The sequence below is a fragment of the Patagioenas fasciata genome, chromosome 13 (genome assembly GCF_037038585.1).
Source record: "Patagioenas fasciata isolate bPatFas1 chromosome 13, bPatFas1.hap1, whole genome shotgun sequence".
Classification (NCBI taxonomy): Eukaryota; Metazoa; Chordata; class Aves; order Columbiformes; family Columbidae; genus Patagioenas; species Patagioenas fasciata.
In genome coordinates this window covers 20,104,261-20,131,079 of record NC_092532.1, presented here as the reverse complement: position 1 = coordinate 20,131,079, position 26,819 = coordinate 20,104,261, and the positions used below count along the sequence as shown (strand labels likewise).

The following is a 26,819-nucleotide window of genomic DNA, read 5'->3' as shown; positions in this document are numbered from 1 at the left end:
CGGGAGGCAGGCGGTGCTTCCCGCTCCCGCAGGGCTCGCTCTGTGTCTTTAAGGGGCCGCCCCCCCGCGGTGAGCCGGTATAAAGCAGGTGAGCAGCAGCACTCCCGCACAGAGCTGAGCGGAGCGGGCGCAGCTCCCGGTAATGACCGGCCAGCGCAGTTGGGGCTATGGGCGGGATGACGGTAGGTTATAGCATTTCTGCGCTGCATCTCTCGGTCTTCCCCCACTCATTTTCTTTCTAGAATTGTTTCCTGAGCCCTGCAGAGCTGCCTGCAAGCATCAAGTAAACACAGCAGGTAATTAATTACTTTATTGATAATAAGTAGCACCCAGAAAGTGGCACAAACCTATGCCTGCTGCCTTTCATTGTTGTAATCAATGTTCCAAAACGGAGAGAAGAGGTGCTGAGGTTGTTTCTTTTTTTCCCCAGGCTGCAGATATTACAGATGGGTCCTGCTCCAAAAAGCTGTCATGAAAACAATTAATTCTTCTAAGTAAAGATTCAGCAGAGCAGTAATAGCTCTTCTGATCCTGTGCAGTTGCTAAAATGTGATATCTAGGCTTCCACAGAAGTGAATAAAATAAGATATATGTTGTATATTCCTAGAACATCAATAAATTGTACAGATCAGTATCAGAAATCTCTTAAAGAACAAGTTATGCTTTCTGATTTGACAGCTTTAAATTTAGTCATCCTCCTTTGCTTCCCACCTCCAAGAATGTGTGTCACAGAGTGAGAGGATTTGTGGCACTACTGAAAGATTCCTACAACAGTGGTTTATAGCACCTATATGCTTTACAGAGGAGGATGGATGAGTGACTGGTGTTGTCCAACAAGACAATCTTTTGCATAACCTTCAGTAGTCTCTCTCTTTTGGCAGCAGCTATTCTGACTGCTGAGTGTCCAACAAGAGTCTTTTGTATAACCTTCAGAAGCCACTCTCTCTCTCAACAGCAGTTGTGTGAGTTTCCCCAAATCAAAAAGCACACTTAAATGCTTAGTGAAGCTGGTTAGTGCTAGTAGCTCGTTCTATGCATTTGGCATATAGGTAGTAGCAATAAAGCCATGTTTCTTGCAAAGCTCATGAGAGACAAGTTATATTGCCTAAGCTTGTGTAACAGCATTGAAATCCTAAATCTGCTTTACAGGCAAGCTGAGAAAATACGCTATTTTATAAGCTTAGCTTTTCAGAAAATGCCAAAGACAAATAAGAGTATAATGGATTGCTGATTTTGTTACATAAACTCAAGGAGGGTAAATACCTGTGCTTGATTTAAAGACAAAAGTTTCCACTTGTGAAAGTATGTGAGAATGCTACAATTGAAAATGTGCTTATTGGGAACCTTAAAGTTGTTACTGTTAATACTTTCTGAACATAAGCAGCAGCAGAATTTAATTGCTTCTTGCACTACCATACCAAAGTAGAGAAAGTAGTGTTAAGAGTAAGTAATTCTTTGATATAGATACAGTTGTGTTATCTCAAATAGCATATGAATGTTCCAGCTCTGGCAGTAGAGAGCTGTGTTATTAAATTGATCTTTCTCCCCACTTTATTGCGGTCAGGAAGTCCAAAAATACTAATTATCACACTGTACCCTTCACTCAGGGTAGAAAGATACCATAATGGGCATGAGTGAAGAATGGAGCTGCCTCAAAGATTTACTGCAGTCATAAAATGGTTTTAAAAATAACTGCATAGTCAGTAGCTAAGAGATTGAGTCATCTGCATCTAATTTGAATCACTGGAGCTTTTTCACTGTCTTTCCCAGGAAGAATTAAATGCTGTTTCTTTGGGGGAGTGTGTATGTGCATATGCATGTGTTCACACCTGCACCCACCTTGGAAGGTCTTCAGATTCCTTAGCAATGAAATTACACACTCTGCAGAAAATTACTGTCACAAGTAACTGAAGATACAGCACTCTGATGTGCTGTGATTTCCTCAGTGTGTTTTGTACAAGACATTTGACTTGCCCATCTTGTTGCAGTCTGTTTGTGCTCATAAAAATACACCAGCTTAGAATTTAAGTGGACCTTTTGGATACAAAATTTTCAAGTCACTCCTGCTCAGCAAGCTTTACTTCAAGGCTCATGAAAACCTGTAATGATTATTTTGTGTGTAGTAAGAAGAAAATAATGGTGCTTTCCTTTCTTTCCTTTTGAAGGACCTTCAGAGTGGCACAAATCTTATCCTATTGCTCAAGGGAACCGCCAGTCACCTATTGATATAGTTTCTGCAAGAGCAGTTTATGACCCTAATCTGAAGCCACTTATTGTCTCCTATGAATCATGTACATCTCTCAGCATCTCCAACAATGGCCATTCAGTTATGGTTGAGTTTGAAGATACTGATGACAAGACAGGTGAGACTAACATGCAGCCAACTAACTCAGAATACAATTTGTTAGTGAGGGAAACAAGTACATCCTGTATAGTGTGTTTCTTATGATTCATAATTTCAGTTTAGAACAAGGTGTATAACCAGAGCCCTTTATATTTTGTCTTCCTGAGCCCCACATTTGTCTTCACTTGAATCTGCCTAGCAATACAATATTGCCTAGAGGAATAGTGTTTCTACATTAGGAAAAGCTCTTGCATCAGGAGAATCAGAAGTTTGTTTGCAGGACATCCCTTTCAAATGGGAATTGTCAGTTTGCTAGCTGGGCATTCCTTCCATCTTTCCACCAGTTCTAGACACACGGAGTAGGTATGTACACTCCTCACTGCCATGTGTCCATGATCATCCAAATCAAAGGTACCAACACACGTGCCAGCTCTGTGTGGCTCACTGCCCAGTTTCCATCCCCGGGGGTAGGGAAGAGAAGAGGATTAGCAGAGATCAGGTGACACAGCATAGTCATCATCATCATAATCCACTACATTCAAGATGTATCTGGACCAGTCACTAATTGTGACCCTGCACTATTTTTTTTTCTTTCCTCCCTGCCTTATAGCAGTTCAGTTTCTTCAGAAATTATAAAATATTCAGCTAGTTCTGAGTCAGTAGCAGCTTGTGGATGTTGGGCTATCTGCAGTTGCATATTATTCTTGTATCTTAGCTCTTGGCAGAGAATATAAATGCTTTAAGTGATAGATTACTTCTGTTAATTCTACTGCCATGGTAAACCTTGCTTTAACATCTGAGAGGTAAGGGAAGAGCATTCAAATGGAGATGATGAAATAGCTGAGTGCATTTTAAAAAACTATAAACAATTTTTAAACATGTCAATCAGCTGGTTTAATCTTCCATTTGCATGTGTTTGGTTCTAGCTAAATAGGATACCCTGGATACTCAGAACAAGTTACTTTTTCTGTGAAGTGACTTGTCTCTGTTGGTAACCCTTTGAAATAGGGGCCAGGGGTTACAAGTCAAGCCATTTTGTTTTAAAATTTCCCTTCTGAAATGAACCTAAGAAACTGCCCAACTGAACGGTGAGGTTTTCAAGTATCTTTACTGAATTTGAAGAGAAGACTGGACATGCATTTTCCAAAATCTTACTACACAGATGCATTAAGCATGTCACCCTACAAAGAGAATTTGTAAAATATATCTGAAAGTGTTCTCTTAGCTGGCTAAGTACTCTTGTGCCATTCTAAGCTGAACTGCATATAACAGATAACATTATCCAGCTTTAGAAGTTTAAGAGCATCGTCTATTACTCTGCAGTTAGAAATACAGACTCAGAGCACATACAGAAATGAACACCTCTGCCCTCTCTACACTAAGCACAAGCCTTGCTTTAATAACATTTTCAAGGAAGGAGACTGTGAGGGATGGAAAGCATGGTTTAAAGTGTTTTAGTTGTGTTGAAATAGATCTGGTGACTCATAATTCCGCATAAATGGCACAACAGAATTTTGACAGTAAGCCATAATAGCTAGATTTGTTAAAATAATGGTTGAGACAGGTGATGCATTCCATTGCTAAGTTCAGAAAAACACACTAGGAGATAATTATATTCTTAATACTGAAACCTTTGCTTTGGTAAAGCCAGTTTCCTGCATAAAGGCCAGCTGGAACTGTGCACATATGGTAGCACTGTGAAAGTCCCAGCTGTATTTTTTTTAGACAACATGTTATGGACTACACTGAGGACGAGTGCCTTACAGATACTAAATGTAATTTTGATTTTCTTCATATAAGACTTTGATCAAGTTTTCATGTCTGTTTGGCAAAATTTATTTGATTTAGTGCCATATAAAAGTACAGGACTACTGATGCAGTTGATAAAGTATTTCCTATAGGTGGCAGCTTACACATTCACCTGATCTTAAGTGTTACTTCTAAATGATGTATGAAGTTTCTCTGTAGCACTACCTCACATTTTTAAGGTGACTTGAGATTCTGAATGGTGTCATGTAAAGAACAAGCTATTATATTACCTCTTTTTGTGGGATCAGGTATTTAAAGGAAACAGAATATAGATAACCCCCAGAGGAAGGGAAACACTCTAAACAGGAAATTGTCTACCTGATGCTCAAGGTATCTATGCTCTTTTGCATGAAATGTCAAGTAGCACTGTCAAAAATATTTTAGATACTTGAGTTTCAAATTGTTATTTGTTTTTTAGCATTTGATTTGGATTTATTGTGTTGAACAAGAAAGGCATAATTATAAAGCTACCCCCTCTTTGTATGTCAAATATACTCTTTCAAAGAAGCCACAAAATTCTGTACAAATAGCCACTCAATGCTTTTAAATTTAATTTTTACATAAACTCGGGTACTTCCTGTTAAGAAATCCAGCCCTTCTAAATATCTGGATGATGCATATATTTGATATTGGCAACTGGGAGATGCTGCTGGCTTTTTTCCACTACATTAGTTTTTACTAACAGGAAGCTAAGAAGCTGGAGTGCTTAAGTTTTTTCTCTCTTACTTTTTTCTGCTTAGCAATCAGTGGTGGTCCCTTTGAGAACCCATTTCGGTTAAAGCAGTTTCACTTTCACTGGGGGACAAAGCATGACCAAGGATCGGAGCACACAATTGATGGCAAACCTTTTCCATGTGAGGTAATATGTGTTTTTACAGATGGGATTAATTCATGCAAATGCTGTTGACAAATGACTTTGTCTGCAGTGGGGACCACGTGTCCCTTAGGATTCTGATTGCTTACTCACCATGCTTAGGTCAGCACAGACTTTAATGAGAACTTTATTCCTTACACTGAAGTTATCTATTGATTATTCTGTTTTTTCAGAGTGCGAACTTATCTCTCCCTAGTCCAGCCCTTTTTCCAAGATTCTCAGTCATCTTATCCTATTTAACAGGACACAGCCCCACAGTTTAGTTGCTGTGCTCACACAGCATCTCTGAGAGCCCTTTGCTGTCTAGTTTAGCCTGCTGCACACAATTGATTGCATCCTTTTATTTATACAGGTGGAAGGCTATACTGACAAACATGATGTTGAGAAGCCATGTGTAGTTCCACTACCTGGCATAGTTAGCTTAGGCTTCAGCTGATGGTCACCACCTGTGAAATGTTGGTGTTGTCCATAGCTTAGAAGTGGCTTCATGTGGGGGCTTGAGACATTTCTGCAAAGCCTAGGACAAGCACAGGCCTTTCCCAGTACAATCTTTCCCAAACACTACAGTAACACAGGATTTTGGAGCCTCCTAGTAAGTACCGGAGCATACTGCTTCATGGGATGAGGCCCATACCAGGGAAGTTAGGTCACAGGTTAATGCTTGCTTTGCTTCAAATTAAAGCTGATATATAGAAACTTTGTTTAGTGTTTGTCCATGCTTATGGACTGGTCCAAAAGGCTGAACTTGCTCATATTTCCAAAGATGCTTTCAGAGCAAAACCTACATTATTTTATGAACAACCATTAGTGCCTGTTAACATGAGACAACCTATGTTCACAGCTTCTATTGCCAATTTGTTTAATTATTATTTGTTATTTTTCTTTAAAGCTCCACTTGGTTCACTGGAATGCCAGAAAATATGCAACATTTGGAGAAGCAGCAGCAGCTCCAGATGGCTTGGCAGTAGTTGGTGTTTTCTTGGAGGTAAGAATAACAAAAATAGCATGTTTACATGATAGAAAGTATTATGCTGTCAAGTGTTTGAGAACCAAACCACATATTTCAGAAGTGCTTAAGGAAAACAGATGACTTACTGGAAGCAGTAACTCAATGCAAATTGCTTTTAAACTTACTTTAGTAGGAATGTTGAGATTTAGAGAAAAAAACCAACACCTATTCAAAGCATTATTATAGTAATTCTTATTTAACCTGTCTATTCTGTTATTTTAGATTGGGAGAGAACATGCTAATATGAACAGACTCACTGATGCTTTGTACATGGTAAAATTTAAAGTAAGTTTTAATCCCTTTAAATATTACTGTTTCTGGAATATCTTTTACAAATCAAGCTCATGTACATGTTTAAGACAAAAATGGAAAATCACCCACCACAAATTCTCCCATCATTAGAACATCACTGTAGTTGTATTCCCCCCTTCCTCTCCAAAGCTCATCTTATTTGCTCAGTCTGAGATGCCTCCCAAGGCTATGCTGACCCCACTGGTCATTCAGAGGTTCTGCTTTTCCCAGAGTATCTGAAATCAAAAGCTCCATGACCCTTCAGGCTCAGCTCTTACACTCAGCAAAATAACCCTTTTCCATCGTGCGTAGCCTTGAACAAGTCAAAGCTGGGTGTCTGTCTTCTGCTGCAAAGCTCTGTTGGGAGCCAATCTTCATGAGGTCCTGAGCTAGTCTGTTCTTACAGTGATACTTCAAGGTGGTCCTCACCCAGATGTATTGTATCTGAGAGCTTTGAAGGTTGATACCTGCTGCACTTTCCCAAGTGTGAACTGATTAGACCACTACAAGTGTTTACCTTTCTGGATTTACAGGAGGTTAATGCATTCTATAGCATGCTTAAGTTCTAATACGCAAAATAAACTTGAGTAGGCATATTATTCTTGCTCCTCTGTATAAGCTTGTGAAAGACAAGAAATGAAGGCAGTTATGCAGCAATATGTAGTCGGTAGACACGCTAAATGATATTTTTATGTTTAAGTAATTTCTTCCACTTGCAGGAAGAAAATAATTATCCCTCAGTAGTAGTGACTGAAGGTCTGCAGGTTTGCCACTGGGGATAAACTACTCATTCTGTTCCTTATGAGCAATTTTACAGACAATTGAATGGTGCTTTCTGAGTGACTAAGTACCTTTCATATACTCCTACAAGCCCTAGACTGTGTTAGTTAAGGCAATCACTGGTTTAAATAGCACCTTCTTCTGTTTCTACTGGTCTTTTGGCTGATCCATCTTAGTCTTATTTTAGACTTGAACATTTGATTTTTAAAGTCAATATTTGTCTTAGCAGATGATGACTCTTTGGGGCCAAGTTTTTAAGGTTTCAAATTTCCTACTGAAGTAGATGGGGAGCATAGAAAATAGCAAGTAATGAGACAAGGAATTCTGCCATGATATCTGTAGCTCACACTGAATGCTATATACAGAATATACTTCCTGCATTATTCTTGGACCTTCTGTGACAAGAGCTGAACTTTGGCAGAGGCAATGAGGCAAGAACTCAAAGTCCAGTAAGTCAGCAGCAGGTGTCACTCTTGCTATGCTGCTCTTAGATAACAGTTGTTACATGGGAGCCAAACCTTCATAGATTATTCCTTTCCCCTAATCTTTAATACTACTTCAGCATTTCTTTATCCTTCGAAAAGACTTCTTTAACCTGCACTTAAAAGTAAAAAGCTATACTTCAAGTATCAATTTTATTTTTCCAGGGAACAAAAGCTCAATTTAGAAGCTTCAACCCCAAATGTCTCTTGCCTTTGAGTCTAGATTATTGGACATACCTTGGTTCTTTGACAACACCACCCCTTAATGAGAGTGTAACATGGATAGTGCTGAAAGAACCCATCAGGATTTCTGAGAAGCAGGTAAGCTTTTGGTACTCTCCCAGGTCTTGTAGGATTCAACACAGACAGTGACTGTTTTGATTTGCAACAGGGCTAAGTTAAAAGACCATTAGCCTGTTCAATAATTAGGGCTTCTGTTTATTCTGCAAATACTCTTTAGGATCTTTCCTTGAACCTGTTCCATTAACAGACTGTAATGTACTGAATGCTTTGCTTTGGTCTTTTTAATAAAAGCTTTAATACTGGTTGCCATTTTAAACAGTAAATTTTCACTGAATTTACAGCTGGAGAAGTTCCGCATGCTCCTCTTCACCACTGAGGAAGACCAGAGGATCCAAATGGTGAATAATTTTCGACCCCCTCAGCCTCTTAAAGGGAGAGTAGTTCGAGCTTCCTTCAAGGCCTGAAGAAAACTGATAGTGACACTGAAATATCAAAGAGCTTCCACATCTGAGATACTATAGATAAAAACCCTGGTCTTCAGATCACTTGTGGAACACCCCAGATAGCCACTACTGTGAACACTCTACTTGGAGGGGAACAATCTTCTGATTTTATTTGAATTGCTCATTCTTTTGAGAAATAGGATCTTTTTAACTGGTACTTTTTAAGTGTAAGGGATAGCTGAGTAATCTAGAGTTTAAGACCTGACACTCTAAAAATTAAGATGAAATGAAAATCCTACTTAATATAAAATGGGAAATTATGTAGTGATCTACTAGTACCGGTGGCTACAATTTCTAATTGTCTCAATACACGATGAAACAGTAGTCAAGAATTTGACACATTGGACGTAAATTTTCTTTACCAATCTCTTGTTAGCATTTGCTGATCTCTGTTTGATTTAAAGATTGCTTTCACTGTATTCTTGCTGTCTGTTGTCACATACCATGCACATGAATAGCACTAGAAAAGAGTTCTTACATCAGGTAGGCACTGGTATGAAAACTACATCTATATTAAGTTACTGTTCTAAAATGCTGTTTTAAAACTAATTTGAAATACTAATGTAAATGTTGTGTTTAAAAGCAGGCCATTTTATTGCCTGGTGTTGTTCAGACACTAGTTCTTTTAGCCCATGTGGCATACATAATTGTCAATTTTGTTGAAAAGAACATCTGTAGCAACTCAGGTATGTGTTTTGTGGTTCGCAGTTGTTCAAATTCTACCTCAGCTAAGTGGTTTGCTCTGCAATACAGCCTCTTTCATTGCTGCCCTAAGAAAAGCAGCTATTTTGTTTATTTTGAAGAACTAACATGGGTAGACATGGATTGCACTGAATGTGCACTGCTGCACGAATCATGCCCTTGCTCTGGCAGTCTGTCAGGATGCTCCCTGCAGATGAGAGGCTCATCAGTTCTGAGCCCTTTCACCTCTTCAAAAGAAAGCTGCTTTAGGAAAGCCATGTGATAGTATTACTGCATCTGTAGCTTGGTGACAAAATGCAGACTTGTGTCTTTGGCACTAAATTCAGTGATGTTGTCTGTAAATACCCACAATCTATCTTCAACTGCTTGAATTCTGGGCTTCAAATGTTCTACTTCATCTGTATAGTTCAGATAAAAATTGCTGATGTTTATCAATTTTAATCAGCTTAGTTGGAGAAATCATCAAATATTACAATGTAAAGGAAAGCGGGGGGAAAGGAGGATAACAGCTACTATGGGCTGTTCTCCATTTTCAGAAAGGGTGAAAGGCACTAGATGTGAAGCACAGTACAAGCCATGGAACACTCGAATTCTAGACCTAACTCTTCTACAGTTTTTCTGATACGTTGACCTGAAACTTCTGCTTTCCCCTTACATAAAATGAGGGTAACACTAACCTACCTCACAGGGACATTGTGAGGGCTAATTCAGCATTGTTTTAGATGTGACACTCTTATATAGCAGATGCTAAAGGAAACAGAAAATCATTACAGAATACAGTGGTTTTAGCTATTATGAATGTAACTTTGCTAGTAATGCAAACTAGTATTGCAGAAAATCTAATGTATATTTCTTTAACAAATTAAATAAATAAGACTTTAAAATCAAGTGTGCACCTCTTTGTCCTTTGTTTGGAATAGACCTACCTTTCCCTACTTACGGCACTGTTTTTCTTGGACTTTTGTTAACAGAAATGCTGTTTGATATCTTCAACTGATGCATTTATTTCAGATCAAAGAATGATTTGATTATTTACCTTCAGCTTCATAGAAACCTTGATTATGCTATAGTAGAATCTAAATGCAGGTAAGAGTTATCCCTCCCAAGTTTCTGGGCTGCTTTTTTAGAGAAAAAAAAAATAAATCTAGAAAGCTTACTCATGTTCACAAGTTATTTTTAGCCTATACCGCAATTCTTCCCATCAGTTTCTATTTATTTTTAATCCTTCCATTCAAGAAAATTCTGGTATTTTGTGCATTTTGGATGACTTTTTGCTCAGAGTTAAATTCCTGTTGTCATGGATCTTGTGTTCCTGTTAAAATGAATCTCTTAATGTAGGTTTTAATCTTGAAATATTCAAAGTCTTTCAGAAGAACCTAATATTCGCTAGCCCAAATACATTTTATTGGGGTAAATTAAAATACCTTCCTGATTAAATCTTAATTTTTACTTACCATATATATATCTTAATTAAGCAACCAAAGTACTGCTGCATTAGTACCAGCACACACCTTCACAGAGAAGGTCATTGGTCAATATTTTCAGTGTTTTCTCTTGTTCTAGGCATACAAGTTGGTTTCTGATCACTCAATCTCTCATAAAAGGTAAGGATTGTGTATCAAACTTTGTCCAGTTTTTCCCCAACTACAACCACCCAGTCTAATAAAATAAATCTTATTGATCTACTGAATGTGTCCATTCTGTGACCTTGAACACAATACTTAAGCTTCTTTAAGGGTGGTTTACTTGTGAACAGCACAGGGATAATGTTTAGGTTATTGTAAAAGCTTAGCTACTGTAAAGAGCTTTAAATGTTGAATCCCCCAGGTGTTCAGTTTCCAGGAGAAACTGAATGTCCACCTTCCTTCAAAAATAAGTTGCTTAACTTTACAATTTCTTTCAGTTGCTGGATTAAAGAACATTATATCTTTTTACCACAGTGAAGCAAAATAGAAAAGGAAGCCTTTTATATTTTTTGTTGTTTCTTGAAACCCTGGGCATCCAATAAAAAAGCAAATATTTCATTTTTACTGTTTTAAAGCTATAAACTACATTCTACAGATTAATGCACTTTATTTTGGTATTATGAAAGCAAAGTGCAAGAAGAAATATCAAATATATTACATAATGAATTTTATTGTATACTCAATAAACAATGCAATCAGTATGATGAATGTATGGTATTCTATTAGATTAAGCTTTGCTGTACTGTCTTTTCCCTGTAACTGAAAATGTAGTCTACCAGGAAAATGTAGCAAAACTAATAGCAATAAAACTTTCTATTTCATGCTAAAAGACTTAAAATCAGCAATCTAAGTTACTTTTCAGAAGGGGTAGCATGAAGAGCTTCACTGATGATTCTTTCTCATTTAGCAAAGTTTTCCTAGCAAGACTATTCAGGGGCATAAGGGACCATGTTAATTTGTTTTGCTTATATGGATTCTTGACTTGTTAATATGTTGGGTGAAATGTAGTTAACAAGATAAAATAGTGTTGATAAAAGAAACAAAGGATTTATTGCTATAAGGCTCAAGTTATCCATGAGATGAGGATAATGAAACACAAGGACTGTGTACTGTATTTGTAGTGTGCTTTGAGACTTTCAGAGCTATGTTTTGGTGCTTGCATATATAGGCATGACCATCAATTTATGGAAGTGCTACATTTTGTAAGACCATGGGAATCAAGCCCCTGTTACTAGTTTGCTTGTCTGAGCTCCTAGTGGTATTCTAGCTAGTGCCTCTAGAACAAACGTGCCCCTCAAAGGCAATTCATAGGGCCAAATACCTGTGCCATGCAGCAGTACTTTTAAAGGATTTGCAGAAACTTCATTTTTTTTCTGTGTTCCTTCTAATTGGTCTTCCTCTGCATACAAACACTACTCAGCAAAACTCCTCTGTCAAGGTCATTCAAATTCTAGAATATGTGCTATCCTTATGTCCTACCAACTATGTTGAAGGAAAAATAGCAGTTTAGTATAACTACTCCAGCAAGAATTAATAGGATCACAGTTGTCATGACTGAGAGAACAGGAGGCCTTCTGTTTAGGACAGTGACTGACACAGCACAGCTACAAAAACTAGACTAAAAATGCCATCTAGTGGCTGGCTGTTCCCACTTCTTAACACAACGCCTAAAACAACTGAACACTTAAACAACACGTTTTTTTTTTTTTTTTAAGGCAAATTCAGTCAAAATACAACATATCAAAGAATTTAACTTTAATGATAATTATTAAGGTATAGGTGAGTGTAATTGGTATCCCTGTGCTGGTTCTACTTACACAGTCCTTGAAAATCCTTTATCAGAAAAAATCAATTTTTACAAAACAAAGTAATCAAATCAGTTAGAATTTTTTGTTTCTTGTTTCACGGACAGAGTGGAGATATCCTCCACCTGGTGAACTGCATACTGTGTTAACCTGAACTTTTAAACTTTGATAGCTATAGTTAAGGTTCAGCTTAAGTTTTTTTTTTTCCCATCCTCTGCAAACAGAAAGATTTTTTTTTTTTTAGGCAGTTTCAGGGATATAGCTGATATGATCTAGCAGTGATTTGTAATGACAAATTTTGTGATGGCTGCAAATGAACTCAAATATAAGCATCAGGGAAGAAGTGTTGCAAGGTACCTTGTCACCAGATGGTGCTTTTGGTGGTGTTCAAAGGTCAAAAAGATAAAGGGAGCATTTCAGGGAATAAAGCAGAGATAAGCCTGGAAAAATCAGATGTTATCTTATACCTGAGATCAGCTGTTTTCCTCTCTGAATTCCTTCTGTGTGTAAGAGTGACCATTTAGTGAAAACACCAAGTGTCATCCCATGTTGCTCTATACTGCCTGTAAGAAGGGGAGTGCCAAGTTTTTCTCACCCTGAGGAAACTACAGCATACTGATGAAACCTGACTGACTTTAACAGAACTATTCTCCATTTGCATGGCTGTAAGGCAGAGAACGCTTACACCTCTGGTGTGCCATTTAGAGTGCTACTTGCATTGTATTTGAATTTTAGTAAATTTTGGCCCCTCACCTCAAGTTGTGAACAGCAACAAATTAATGCAAACCATCATTTAATTTCATTTCACATTAATATAGTGGAATATTAAATGCATCAATTCAGGAGTAAACTCAGACCATTCATCTGTTGGAGGAGAAGAAGGTGGAAGGAGGAGAGAGGAAATGTGTATAATTACTTTTCTACACATGAGCGCTTGATACTGAGCAAAAAGACTACCTTGCACTTGTAAGGTGTCTGCAATAAACTTAAATTCACTTTAACAGTGATGCAGAATCTTAACTGAATAAGCATTTCAGTTTAACTTGAACCAGTTTTGTGAGCAACAACTGGTAAAACTTTTATTTGTGGAGTCTAGATCCAATTGCAGCAACTAGGCAGGCCTTTGTACCAGCCCAATTACATTAACCTAAACTGAATCTTCAGTTTAAGCCTACATCTTCATATATAGAGACACTCTTAGACTGCTGTAACAGCAGAGGTTAAATGAAGTCAGAGAACTGGAATGGCCCTTTTCCTACAGTTCATGGTGTTTACCTCTGTTCATTGACATTTCTTGCAGCTTGTTTGCTTTCCTAGCATTTGAGTATTTGTTTTAGGTTATAGAGGAAGATCAAAGACCGGAATTTTCTGTAAACAAACTAGGAAAATGTAGTTGTTCTAACAGACCTAGAGGAAATTTATTTTTCCTAGTCTCGCTCCTCTTTTCTGTTTGTTTGATTTCTGCATCCGATGTACTAATTTGCCTTTTGAGAAAATCAAAAATATGATATACAGGAAATGAAATGTATTTTACTATTTGCAGGCAAAATACATAGAGTAAACAGCTGACATTTTTAAGGGTCTGAGCAAGAAGGCATCCAAGTATTTTTGTGAACTGGTGTTGTATTTGTTTCCTTTGAAAAACTGGTTAGCTTGATTGATGTGCCTTTTGGTTTTTTTTGGTAAGGGAAATCAGATAGAAATCTTTTACGTTTTCATGTCCAGGTAGTCACAGTATTAGCCTTCTTTTCTAAAAGGACATGAAAGATTAGAAATGGCTGTTCTTTCACCTTGTAGGTACATTCTGCCTGTTTCTTAACTTCAGCTAAAGAGCTCATCATCCCAAACTGTCAGAGTTATACCAAGTATACCTTCATACGCCATTTCCAAGTGACACATATATACGACCTCTTTTGCCTCCTAAAATTTTCAGTTCTTCTAGACAGTCTTGGGTTGTCAGAGAGAAAGTGACACAGTGCAGTTAGGAGTCCAGTGTCTGTGGAACCACAATTACCTGAACTTCAGTTAACTAGAATTCTTTTAGCAACATAGAAGCTTCCAAAGTTGGGTTAGCTGCTGCTCTTTGCAAAGGAGATTACTAAGTGCTAAAACCCTCAAGCAAGGTTTACAACTGGGGAGTTGCCTCTCTCCCAAGAACTCAGTTTTTCTTATCTTGTTTCATGCAATGGCCTTTCTCAAACTGACCTTATAGGCTCAAATAAACGTTCCACTTTATCTGAAATCTATTAAAGCCTGCTGAAACTGCCATTGACTTTAACGGGAGCTGGATCATGGCCCAAACAAGCAACAGAGCACAAAAATGCATTTGCAAAGAAAATCAGAGTTGCTGACTGTACAAGTCAACAGATAAAATTATACCTTAAAAAAAATCTAAATATAGCATTTGCTATATTTTTAACCTGTCACTGCACCTTAGTACAATGCCCCTGGAATTACACTTGTTTACTTATAAATACTGATAAGAACTTTCTTCTGTCACATGACATTTAATACTGAGCTTCAGTTCACATATAAACAGGGGAGTCAAAAACAAATCTTAGTTTTATTTAAAGAAACCTGAACTAAAATTTTTTAAGACAGAGCACTAGGGCAACCAAGCCACTGTTGCTGCAGAAATTTGCCATTTTCATTAGATATTCCTGAAGGCAAAAATACTGCAAGCCTGAGCAGTACTCCTCCTTTTCTCAAATCATACCAAAGAGTAGCATTTCTACTACTTTAAACTTTAATTATATATCACTCTGGTTCATCAGCATAGCCAAACACTCCAAAGTAGAATCTAAATTGCAATTCAACTTATTAACACTGAAAACTATTAAGTTTCTTGGAAGCCTTCAGTATGGTATTCTTACTTGTGTTTAGAAAATATGGAATGAAAGCAACACCTTCTTCTGCAGGTCAGTTCTTTCACCTCCATTTGCACACTTCCTAAATCACTTCAGCTTTTGCATATGAGTTTATGAAATTACTATCCGTACACGTGAGCAATAAGTAATAGCTTTCTGTTGAAGAGAAGCATTTAAACATGCCAGGAGTACAGGAAACCCAGAACAGTCAAGTTACCTTTCAGGCTTCTGGATGAGGTTTCACCACGGTTGTAAATGGCACAGAGGATGAAAAAATTGGTAGGTCAGAAAGAGGAGCACCTCAAGATCCAGAAACGCCTGTAAGTATACCCCAGCAGTGGAGCAAAGCAGAGAGGTACAGGTAAGGTCTACTGTGGGTGACCTCTTTCTGTTCAGTAGATTCGTCAGACAAATAATTATGTGAAACTTAAAATAATTGTTTTCATGTATGCTAAAATAATGTCCTATGGCTTGGTCTTCCATTTAACATGAAACCATGTTTCATTGTATTAGCAAATACAGGAAACAAATGAAAGCTCAGACTCACGAAGATGATCACACATCCTTCCACTTGAGATAATCTGGGAAAACCTTTCTCTCATCTAGGATACCTGCAACACATTATTTAAATGAAAAAATGCTTCAGTACAAGAAGCCAGGAGAATAAAAAATGCTCTGCTAATATCAAAACCTCTTGTGACTTGTGAGCCTCTGTTTTTACAAAATCACTATTGCAGGTTAAAGCAAGGACTACTTAGTAACCAACCCGTAATACACAATAACTACTTATTAACCACCATGCACTTTGGGCTCATTCCTTGTATTGGTATGTGGTATAAAGCCACTCAGTAGAAATTTTAACTAAGACACGTGAAACAACTGAAATAAAAAAGGGAAGCCAGCAAAATAAGCTTTTAATATTTGTTTTTCATAATTTATATGGCCTAGAATTTTCAAAAGGGCCTTGCAGTTTTGAGCCTCATCAGCTGGCAGCCTCGTCATTGAAAAGTGTAAAATTGTATTTAGGAAACAAACAAAAATCCTAATGGCCCTCCCCAAAGAGAATAACTTTTTTTAAACTTTATTAATGTGGAAAAGAAGATTTGCTGATGCTTTATTTTCTAACGCATCGCATCTTCTTGCTTTTATTGTCTCACGTTACTTTCCTGTTTAAAAACGCGCAGGGCCGCGCTCCCTGGCGGTCCCTCAGTCCCTACCCAGCTGCGGAGCAGCTGCGGCTCTGCTGCCGGAACGCGGGCAGCTGAGGTGACGGGAGGCTCCGAGGCCTCGTCCTCAGGGATCTCCCCTCAAGGCCAGGCCTGGCGGCAGCACGCACCGCGCTTCGCCTCGCCCGTCCGCAGCTGTGTCCGAGCGGAGCAGCTGCTGCGGTAACGGCGGGCGCTGAGGAGAACATGGCGCGGGCCCCCCCTCGGCTCCGCGCGCTCCGCCCGTCCCGCCGTGTCCTGACAGGAACCCGCGCGCAGTTGTTCGGGGTGGGGCGCGGGGGCGGTGCCGGCGTCGGAGGCGCGGATTGGTCGGCGGCGCTGTCAGTCAGCGCCCACCTCCCGCGCCGCGCCGGCGAGCTCGGAACCTGCGGGCGGCGGGGGTCGCGTGGCGGCTGCGGTGGGCGCGGCCGGCAGCGTCGCGCGGCGGGGGGCGGGCAGTCGCCTCAGCGGGGTGGGCGGGAAGAGCCGCGGCTGCCAGAGGCGCCTCAGCCGCTCCGGGTGAGTCGTGCGGGCGGCGCCGCGGGGGCTCGCCTGTGCGGTGGCTGTCGGCCCTTCCGCTGTGGCACCGGCTGAGGTGGGCTGGGGGCGATGCCGTGGGGCAGAGAGAATGGAGCTGGGCCTTGACGGGAGGACGGAGCCATGGGGGCCGGAAGGCCGCGGGACTGCTCTGCGGGAAAGGCCCGCGGGGTGTGCGGGGTAGGGGCTGTGTGTGCGGTAGGGGCTGTGCGCGCTGGGGTGCGGGCTCAGTGAGGGGCGGGGCGGGGGAGCTTGTGGGGTGTCGGCCGGTGTGTGCGGGTGAAGGGCTGGGGGTGCGGAGGGTGTGTGGGCAGTGCCGGGAGCGAGCATGAGGGGAAAATGGGGCTGGGGGGGGGCTGTAAAGCAGAATGTAACGAGTATCTGTTTTATTGGGCGTTCCTTTTCTGTGAGCTCCCAGTGAGCTCTGGCTGCCCAGCAGCGAGTTGTGGGTTGTGGGGCAGTTTGTGTTTCAATGATCACATTGGTTCACCTGACAAGGAAGTGCCATGTTCAGTGCTGAAGCAATAGGTGTGCCGAGCAGGGAGCGTAAGATTTATGTAATTGGCTCTTACATAAAGATCTTTAGCGCACATTGCTTTTATTAGCACTGGTACTGTGTTCTAATGTGGCTTGCGCTGAAGCAGCTCATGGATGTGGGTGGATGTCCTGGGCAGAGCAGTGAGGTCTGCAGCTGAGGGGGACCTGAGGATGTGAAAATTGTATAGTTATGGACAGTGAGTAGGAGTGGTTCAGAAATATGCTCTAGGATTGATCAATGCTACCTGACCTCAGACAAATACGTCTAAATGGTATTTGGCCGTTCTGCTTCTAAAAAAAGAAAGAAAAAAAAAAAAAAATCACCTTGCTATGTCTGTTAGCCAGCTGATGTGAACGGGTAAGCTTGTTTAAAATACCATTTCTGTTGAGTTTTGAGTCAACGACATTAAAGTTGTCATTGTTTTAATCTTATGTGGCTTAGAGAGATGAGAAGTGGAAAAAGAAATAATAGGATGGAGAATTGCCTGGGAAAGGCTGGCAAACATGAAGCATTGTCTTGCACTGTTGGTGCTTTTTGGGTTTAATGGGTGCTGGAGTTAGCAGTATCAGCTGTCTTCCTATTAGCTTTATTTTGCTTGTATTCTCTCTGCAGTACAACAAAAGGCATTGATTGTGTTGCCTGTGTCCCAGGAGACTGCAGGCCAGCCTTGAGCAATGAATTGGTATCGCCTTTTCCATCTGCTCTGCTATCATCAGCAGGAAAATTATGCTGTGTCTTTGCCTGTCTTCATAGGACCCTCAGAGTTACAGTAGTGGGGTCCTTGTTGGTGGAGGCTTGTCTACTCTTTTCTGTTGTTAAGCATGAGTGGTGCCCTTCAGAAATGTTTTGTGACACATTGCTTCTCTTTTCCAAATGGGATTTTGGTGAAGTCCTTGGGTTTTATCAGTAGGCCTTTTGTTTATAATAGTTCAAGTTTGGTTTTATCTCCTGCTGCTTTCTTAGAACCATGTTTGTACAACTGGCTGGCTTCTTGTTATTTCTCACAAAGTGCCTTGCTAAAAAGACAATATTGCAGTAGCATGCAGCGTCTTTGGCTTGAGACCTAGAGCATGTAGTGCTACAGGCCATCTGAACGTGGTTCAGAGCTCACGTAAAACTGTATTGTTCTAACTGACTGCGGGTATGATATTTTGGAAGTAATTGTACTTACAATGCTACTACACAGTTAACTTTAAAATCCTGAAATACTGTTGTGGAGTAAGCATCTGGTAGTATGTAGCAATTACCCACAGCTCGAATGCCTTATTTAAAGTAGGAGACAATATGAGGGACCACCCCCATGGCACCTGAAGAACATCAGCTGTTCAGGTGCCCTAGGTTTTAGTGCTGTTTGCAGCAGAGCTCTTCACAGCTGCTTGTTCTGGTTGTCTAGATATAAACCTGTAAAAGTTGTCAATGCAACTGTGCTTTAACTTTCACTTCATCAAAGCACACAATGCTGTGATAAATGCATTAATTAAGCAGCAGTAGAATCTGCCTTCAACTGTGCAAAAAAATCGTGCCTGTGTGAAGGTTGGTTAAGACCTTGAAGATTAAAAAACAAAAAAAAAATAAAAAACAACAACTTCCCCCCCCTCAACAACAACAAAACCCAATCCCACTGACCTTATAGGCTTGAACAGAATTGGAAAGGTAGACTAACTTGTTCTAGATGTGAGGGTCACGACAATTCACACAAATCATTAATTTGGCGTATCTTTCATTTTTTCTACAGGGTTTGAGTAGTGATCTTCTCTTGTTTTTGCTATTTAGAGTGCATTAATAGAGTTTTACTCTAGCAGGCTTTTTAAAGTTGTGCATTGTCACTTAAACTCCTATTTTCTAACTTGTTGAATCTGTTTGTTCTGTGTCCTGTTAGATGAGGCTTTTCACTGAATGGTTGATGATTACATTTCTTGTAATGTTGAAATTTCTTCTTAGCCTTGCCACAATGAAGGAAAACATGCTTGGAAAGTAAAATTTATGTTTTCTGATTAGTTAACTGAAGAGTGGCAGTCATATCCTAAGCCAAATTCACCCAGGTTATAATTAAGTGATGGAAATTTTATCACTTTTAAGATGCCTGTATTTATAGTAGTCTTCTTTGGAGAAAGGTTCTGGATATTTCTGTAGGCTCTAGACTTCCTTTTGTATTACTGTATAGAAAGCTTCTTGTGAACCTTCTAAATTTTGTACCTTTCCTATTTTTATATTCCAGGCTGCAAGGACATTCTGTGTTACTGAAGGAAGGTGCTACTCTTTGTGGAGTGACTTATCATGTCAAGAACTGTATCATCCTGGATCTTAAGCTCAGCAAGAAACAGCATTGTTTTACAAGGAAAAGGACGTCTGTACTCCATCTGTGTCCCAAATAGAAACAAGATAAAATGGAAGCTTGTTTTCTCCAAAACACATCTCTACCCTGCTGTGAACTGCAGTTTAGACAATACTTTCTCTTTAAAAAAAGCATTTCGACACACTTCCACTGAAGAAGAACAGTTCTCTTTCCAGTTGTCTTCTTCACAAATCAACGATATACTCAGAGCAGGTGAATTATCCCATAGAATACTGGATTTGAATGGTAAAAATGCGAATTCTGTGTTGAGGTTTGAAAGTAACCAGTTGGCATCCAACACCCCTGTTGAAGACCGCAGAAGTGCAGCCACCTGCTTGCAGACCAAAGGGATGATGTTTGGAGTCTTTGATGGTCATGCAGGTTCTGCCTGTGCCCAGGCAGTAAGTGAGAGACTGCTTCATTATATAGCGGTTTCTCTCATGTCTCGACAAACCTTGGAAGAGATGGAGCTTGCTGCAGAGTGCTTGAAACCAGTTCCACCTATTCTGCAGTGGCACAAGCATCTAAATGAAACAGAATATCAAGAAATAACTTCACAGTATTTTGAAAACCTCCGGGTTTACTGGCAACACTTGCTGGACCTAGATGCTGAGCCAGCATTTAGTTTAGAAGAAGCCATGATATGTGCATTCAAAAGGTTAGACTCAGACATATCATTGGAAGTTCAGGCTCCTCAGGAAAAGGAACTGATGAGAAATATTGCCCTTCAAGTAGCTTTTTCTGGTGCAACAGCCTGTGTAGCTCACATTGATGGTGTTCACTTACATGTTGCAAATACTGGTGATTGCAGAGCAATTTTAGGGGTTCATGAAGAAGATGGAACGTGGTCTACTCTCCCTCTAACTCGTGACCACAATGCCTTCAATGAATTTGAAATCAGAAGACTGAAGAGAGAGCATCCTAGATCTGAGGAGAAAACGCTATTTGTGAATGACAGATTACTTGGGATTCTCATACCATCTAGAGCTTTTGGAGATGTGCAATTAAAATGGAGTAAAGAGTTGCAACACAGTGTTCTGGAGAATAGCTGTGATGTTGAGGCTTTAAATATTTATCAGTATGTTCCTCCAAGCTACCATACGCCTCCTTATTTAACTGCAGAGCCTGAAGTCACGTACCACAAATTAAGAGGCAAGGATAAATTTCTAGTTATTGCTTCAGATGGTCTATGGGAGATGCTAAGTAATGAGAAGGTTGTAGAACTTGTTGCTGGACACCTTACAGAGCTTAATGTGCAGAAACCACAACTGGCTTTTGAGAAACCAGTTAATTTGGGTTATATGCACAGCTTGTTACTTCAGAGGAAAAATAGAGGCATTGCCTCACTTGACCAAAATGTAGCTACTCATTTAATACGGCACGCAATTGGAAGTAACGAGTATGGGGAGGTGGATCAAGAGAAACTTACTGCGATGCTGACACTGCCTGAAGACCTTGCGAGAATGTACAGAGATGATATCACAGTTACTGTGATCTATTTTAATTCAGAAACAATTGAAAATTACCACAGAAACAATGAGTAGAGACTTGCACTGCTGCTATTTTGTACCACTAGCCAGCTTTGATACCGAAACCATTATTGTTTTTTCTCTGATAGTCAAGCTGTTCCTAGTGTTATGGTCTGGAAGTTCCTAAATCTTTTGGTTACTTATTAGTCTTGAAAATAACTTTATATAAGCAAGTTTGGTGAAAGTTGTCTGAGTTTCCAGGTCTGTACGCAACGAAGAAAAATGTTTTGATAAATGTTCACTGAAATGTAACTGAACTAATAAATGCTGACCCAGTTCTGATTCTATGGGAACTACTGGTGAAACTTTCCAAATGAACAAACAGGACAAATTTCTCCGAGACTGGTGCGATTTAATAGAGAGATGGATAATACCTGTAGCTTCATGGAGTGTAGGAAAGGCTCCGCTCTTATGGAAAGTGAGTAGCACCCTATTGAAGCACTGGAATTGAATTAAATAAACGAACTACCAAACCTTTATTTGATGTAACAGTGTCAAATACTTTAACAAATTGCCTTGTATATGTGAAGATAGCACTTTAGAAAGCTGATCAAAGCCCTCTGGGTTGTCAGATGTGTTTTTCTCAATACTTTTTTTAAGCTAGGAATCAATATTTTCTTCTGAAATTATTTTCAAATGTGAATGCATGTTCTCTTAACTATGTGTGGACTTGAGTGACAACTTTCAGTTCAAACACACATGAGGAACTTCATGGTTCCCTATGTAGAGTTAACAATACTAGCCTTAAGCATTTAAGCATCTAAGTTGCTTAGAAATTATACCCTTTTGTTAAATATTTTTCTATGAAGTGCTGTGCATCAAATCCACCAACAATAATTTAATGGAAGTTTGACAGATCCAGAAGTCCAAAAATTCATCTAAATGCAAATACAGGAGAAGAGGGCACATTTCAGATTTGACTTAGTGGAGAGAAATAACAGTGCTGATATTTCACCCAAATATGTTTAGTCTTTATTTTACACTTATTGTTGCTTATGGATGTCAGGTTTTACTTATAGGTGTGGAGTTATTTTCTCTAATGAATGTATGTTCTCATCTCTGAACATATATTTTAGAGTGGTTTTCTTTCATACTTTCTAGAGTGCCAATCTAAGCTTGCAAATTAGCTCTATTTTCTTGAATTTCACATATGGTGTTTTCTAGCGATTCTTTTCCTTGTTTAAGCACAGCAGTAACTGTTGCTTACACAAATGTGCGTACTGGGAATATAGGACTGTTTACTGCTGTTGCTATGAAGAACTTGTGTGGGTACAGCAGAGCAGATAAAAATATTGCTTTTCCTGAATTTCATTATCCATCTGTAGTTTAGTAGATGAAAAAGTATTTAATTTTTTTCTTAAGATCTTAAGTAGATGAGATCTTGAGGCATGAACCAGTAGCAATTGTGGATTTGGAGCTTTTTTAAAATACTTTTCCTCCAGATAAAAATTCTCAGTGCTTTTTTCAGGCATTTAAATAATGTGTCTTAAAGATTGATTAGAAGGAAATTGTTAATAGATATATTTAAAAAAATAAGCAACAGTCAAAATCACAGTCACTCAAACTCTGTGTCTCAGAATGTGGTATTATGGGCATTATGACTTTTAAGTAAAATATCTGAGGTTAAGCACTAACTTAAATAATAGAAGAAAATATGATTTTTCCTTAAAACTTAAACTTTCAGTTGAAATACAACTTTGTCACTTGTTGTGGTTTGTTTTTTTGTGTTTTGTTTTGTTTGTTTGTTTTTTTCCCTCCAGAACTCTTTTTCCATGTTCCTAAATTACGATGCTTATTTAAATTTAAATATTCAGGCCTCCATAATATATTTGGAGCCTGGGGGGCAGGGGGATGGGGAGATATTTGCTTTTGTTTTTTTTTTTTGTTTGTTTGGGTTTTTTTTTGTTTTTGTAAGTTCATTCTAAACAGTGAGGGGGAATCACTGTAAGTAAAAATATTCATTTAACACTTAAACCTAATCTTTATTAAGTGGATGAAAGATGTAATGTTTTGGTTGCTGTACTGGAATCTGACTGACATTCTTTCTACTAAATACTCATGCGAAAAGATGCTACATTCCAGGTCAGAAATCATAAATGTTCAAGCTGGTGTAAAAGTAAATAGTCTGAGTAGGTGTTGTAAGTTTTCTGAAGTGTTTGTAGCTCTGTGGTTTTCCCACAATGGAAATAACCATTAAGATGTAAAAGTAAGGACATCTTGATAGTAGTGAGGTTCCACTAAATTAACTAGTCAGCAGAGGGAGCACTAGTTCTCTGGCCAAAGTATCCAAAATGTGCTTTAGTTAATTTGAAAATCTACATGAAACTATTTTAATTTGATAGGCTCACATGCACATACGTGTTCATTGTAACATTCACATTAAGTGTGTGTTTGTAATTGTCTTAAAATAATGCAAAAACCCCTACAAATGCAACATCTATAGAAATACTGATTAAATCCTTGAATTACAAGAGGCTAGTAGCAAGACAAGTGTTCATGTACTTAGGCTTAACTTTATTTATATTAATTATAAGTGTTTGTATTTTTATTTTTTTGGGGGGTGATATTAAGATAAAAGAAGACTATTTGGGACAGATTTATTTATTTGTTTATTTATTTATTTTTAAAGAAGGTATCTGTCTAAACTTTGAGGAAGAGTTTTTTGGTGTTGTTTTAGTTGAACAGAGGCTCTCTGTTCAGAGATATAATTGTAGTAAGAACTGAAAGCAGAACTGTGCACACCTTGTGGGGTGCTGTGTGCTCTTCACTACCACAGGCTTAATGCTTCAGTAGAGAAGTAAGAATCTGAGGCATGTGGTCCCCTTGGGGTTACAAAGCACGGCTGTGACATGAAAAAGTTTCTCCTTCTTTATATCTGTTTCAGAGAGGTTAACCATCAAAGAAGTATTATTGTCAAATAGAACATTTGGAATTTTACTATATCTTTGTCTTTATCCTGAAGAACTGGTTCAAACTGCTACTGTCAGATCTCTCCCCAGTTGTCAGTCAGGTATGAGTAAGTCTTGTTTCTTATTGCATGGGGTAAGTGCTGCTCAGAGACATTACAGCCCATTGGCCTGCACTGCAGCACCTGCTGACAAGTGGTGGCTGTCTGCTGGAGTTGGGCTTTGAGCCTGTGCTCTCGAGACTCTTGGAATGCTTTGACTGAACGTCGTTAACAGCTCAAAGGGAAGAGATGATAGGGAGCCAAGGAATTGTGGAAAGGAAGCAGAGTTATGGTTTCTATTTGCGTTAAGCGAACTTAACTGGGCAATTTTCATTTCTTAAAAAAAAAAAAGTACCTTTTTGCCTTATGGTGAGCTTTTTTGAATTAGAAACAATGCAGAGGGGTAAAATGTGGTCAATGAGCAATGCTTAAAAAGGTACTGGAATCATAGGCAGCAGATAAGTGGGTCACAAAGCGTACTTGTCCTGTCTCTCTGCTGAAAGTTTGGAGCCAATCCTACAGCAACTTGTTCCAGAGCGTGTTGGTTAGTTCAGACCGTACTTCTCTCAGATGGTGGTGGCAGGAGCTGTTCCTGGCTGTGGCTGCTGTAAGGGCACTTTGCTGTCAGCTCAGGGCGGTTCTGGGCTCTGATGGTGAAGCCTTTGACATGCTCTTTTCTATTTTTGTTCAGTGTGCTTTGCTTTGTGCTCTCTGAAATGGTCTTCATAACGCTGAGATGGCTCTTGCATTGCTATATCATGTTCTGCGGTTCTGTGGAGTTTTTCTTAACAAAAAGGATTTCAATTTTAGTGCTTTACTGAATAATCTTTGATTTTTGTACCTGCAGAGCTGAGGTTGGCCAGAAGATGTCATCTGGGTTTTGCAAAAGGAGATCGGTGTTATGAATTCTGTCTCTCCTATTATAGATATGTGTTCATAACAGAAATTTCAGGTGTTATTGAAAAATGGAGGTAAAAAAAACCACCAATCACCTACACACATCTTTAAAATTGTATATGATTTATTAGTACTTCCAACTTATGAACTGGGTAATCTGAGCAAGAGTTTGATTCTTTGCCAAAACCAAGTTTTAATGGCCCGCGTATCCTAAGTGGTAAATCTTTGTGGAAAAGTCTCCTTGTCTTGGCACTGCTGGGTTCACAGACATGAAAGTGAGGCCACGAGGCGCTTGTCTGAATTCCCTGAAGAGTCTTCAATGGCATGAGAATTGCACAGTTGCTTCCTCAGCTGAGGAAGTCTTTGCTCAACCATTACCTGTGTCTGGCTCCTGCTGTTGTGCAGCTCAGAAGGTGCAGGTGGCTGCCCCATGGCTACACTGTGGCTTAGGTAAGGGTGTTTCGGTTTAGACAAATGTCTAGTCTGGAAATCACATTGAAATGTTCCTGGAGGAACTTGATACTGTGAGGAGCTTGAGATGTGCTGCTCAGTTTAGGTGTTCACAGAGATCTTGGTTCAAATTCATTGTTAGCTGGAATTCTTAAATGAGATGAGGGTCCGAGAAATAAATCAGTGTTTGGTTTGTTTAGCAGTTGAGAGGTTTTGCCTCTTTTCCTGTTTTTAAAATTCTTGTGTTTATCTGTAGTTCTTTCTTCTGAACAAAGTTGCCTGCACTGGATGCTGCTTAACAAAACTTGCATCTATTGTGTATTCTTGCTGTTGCTTTTTTCACGTCCCAACACTCCTTAAGAAACGTACTGTTTGCCAGTGGTTTTCTTTGCTGTGATATCCCCTGTGAATTCCTGAGGCATGTACATAGGACCTTTCTCTCCTTTGCACAGCTGTGTTTATGAATAAGAGATAATTGCTGTATTTTAAAAATAATGATAATAGTAGACAGTAAATTCCCTAAGGACCCTGATCTTTTTTTCAAACAATGTGCCTAACACGGTTGAAAAGGTTAGTTATTTTTATTATAAAGTAAGCTCCATATGTTTGAAATATTTGGCTACAGTAGAACAGATTGCACTGGTCAATAATCTGAAAGTTTCTCTGTGGTGACATGAGAGTGTAGAACTCCTTGGGAAAAATAAAAGCACAACAACAAAACTGACAAACCAAAAAAAAAAATCCCACAGACAAACCCAGGGTGACATTGCTGCCCTTTTATGTACATTACAAAAAGAAAAATGGGACTCAGTTTCATTTTGAATTCAATGTCTACCTGGCTTTCCAAGCACCTGACCCAAAAGTAAGCGTGCTTGGTTATCCTCGTTTCCTTTTCTGGAGTGCTGGGTGATTTTTTTAAATGTGTGTGTTTGTTTGTTTTCCTCTTCCAGTCAGGCTTTTAGAGGCATTCTACTGTCATTTTCAGTGAATGCTGGTAATAAATATTTCTACCTTGTTCACCTGCCAACTCATCTTTTATTCATCCTGCTGATGAAAACCATCTCCTGTGAAACCTCTGTTGCTGAAAGAGTTCAAAAACTTTCCCATTACAGATGTAAGAGATCCTTTTCACCTTAGTGTAAGAATTTTCTGTTACTTTGTTACACATTTTTAAAAATAAATTAGGAATTGTAAGGTTCTGTTGTT

The 26,819-nt window shown here is 39.2% G+C and overlaps 3 protein-coding genes across 6 annotated transcripts in view; 2 read left to right on the top strand and 1 right to left on the bottom strand.

Moving 5' to 3' along the window:
• NAE1 (NEDD8 activating enzyme E1 subunit 1) overlaps nucleotides 1-15,780 on the bottom strand; it is a 32,098-nt gene extending 16,318 nt beyond the window's left edge. The window contains exons 1-2 of one of the 2 annotated variants that reach the window (XM_071814339.1): nucleotides 15,723-15,780; nucleotides 15,393-15,493 (exon numbers count right to left, since the gene is read on the bottom strand). The gene's annotated coding sequence lies outside the window, so the exon portion shown is untranslated. The remainder of the gene's footprint in view (nucleotides 1-15,392; nucleotides 15,494-15,722) is intronic. The other variant, XM_071814340.1, reaches the window with a different exon arrangement.
• Nucleotides 128-9,831, top strand: CA7 (carbonic anhydrase 7). The gene is made up of 7 exons (XM_065848297.2): nucleotides 128-182; nucleotides 2,166-2,363; nucleotides 4,894-5,012; nucleotides 5,917-6,012; nucleotides 6,259-6,321; nucleotides 7,755-7,910; nucleotides 8,174-9,831. The coding sequence occupies exons 1-7, from the start codon at nucleotides 143-145 to the stop codon at nucleotides 8,294-8,296; spliced, it is 795 nt and encodes a 264-aa protein (XP_065704369.1). The 5' UTR covers nucleotides 128-142; the 3' UTR covers nucleotides 8,297-9,831.
• Nucleotides 15,781-16,807: 1,027 nt separating the features above from the next.
• The window catches only part of PDP2 (pyruvate dehydrogenase phosphatase catalytic subunit 2), a 57,242-nt gene continuing 47,230 nt past the window's right edge, over nucleotides 16,808-26,819 (top strand). Inside the window, exons 1-2 of one of the 3 annotated variants that reach the window (XR_010652290.2) lie at nucleotides 16,808-16,899; nucleotides 19,674-21,737. Coding sequence is in view for 2 of the 3 variants with exons in the window: in XM_065848624.2 (XP_065704696.1) it covers nucleotides 19,733-21,334 (1,602 nt within the window). In the remaining variant the exon portion in view is untranslated. The other 2 variants (XM_065848624.2, XM_065848625.2) reach the window with 2 other exon arrangements.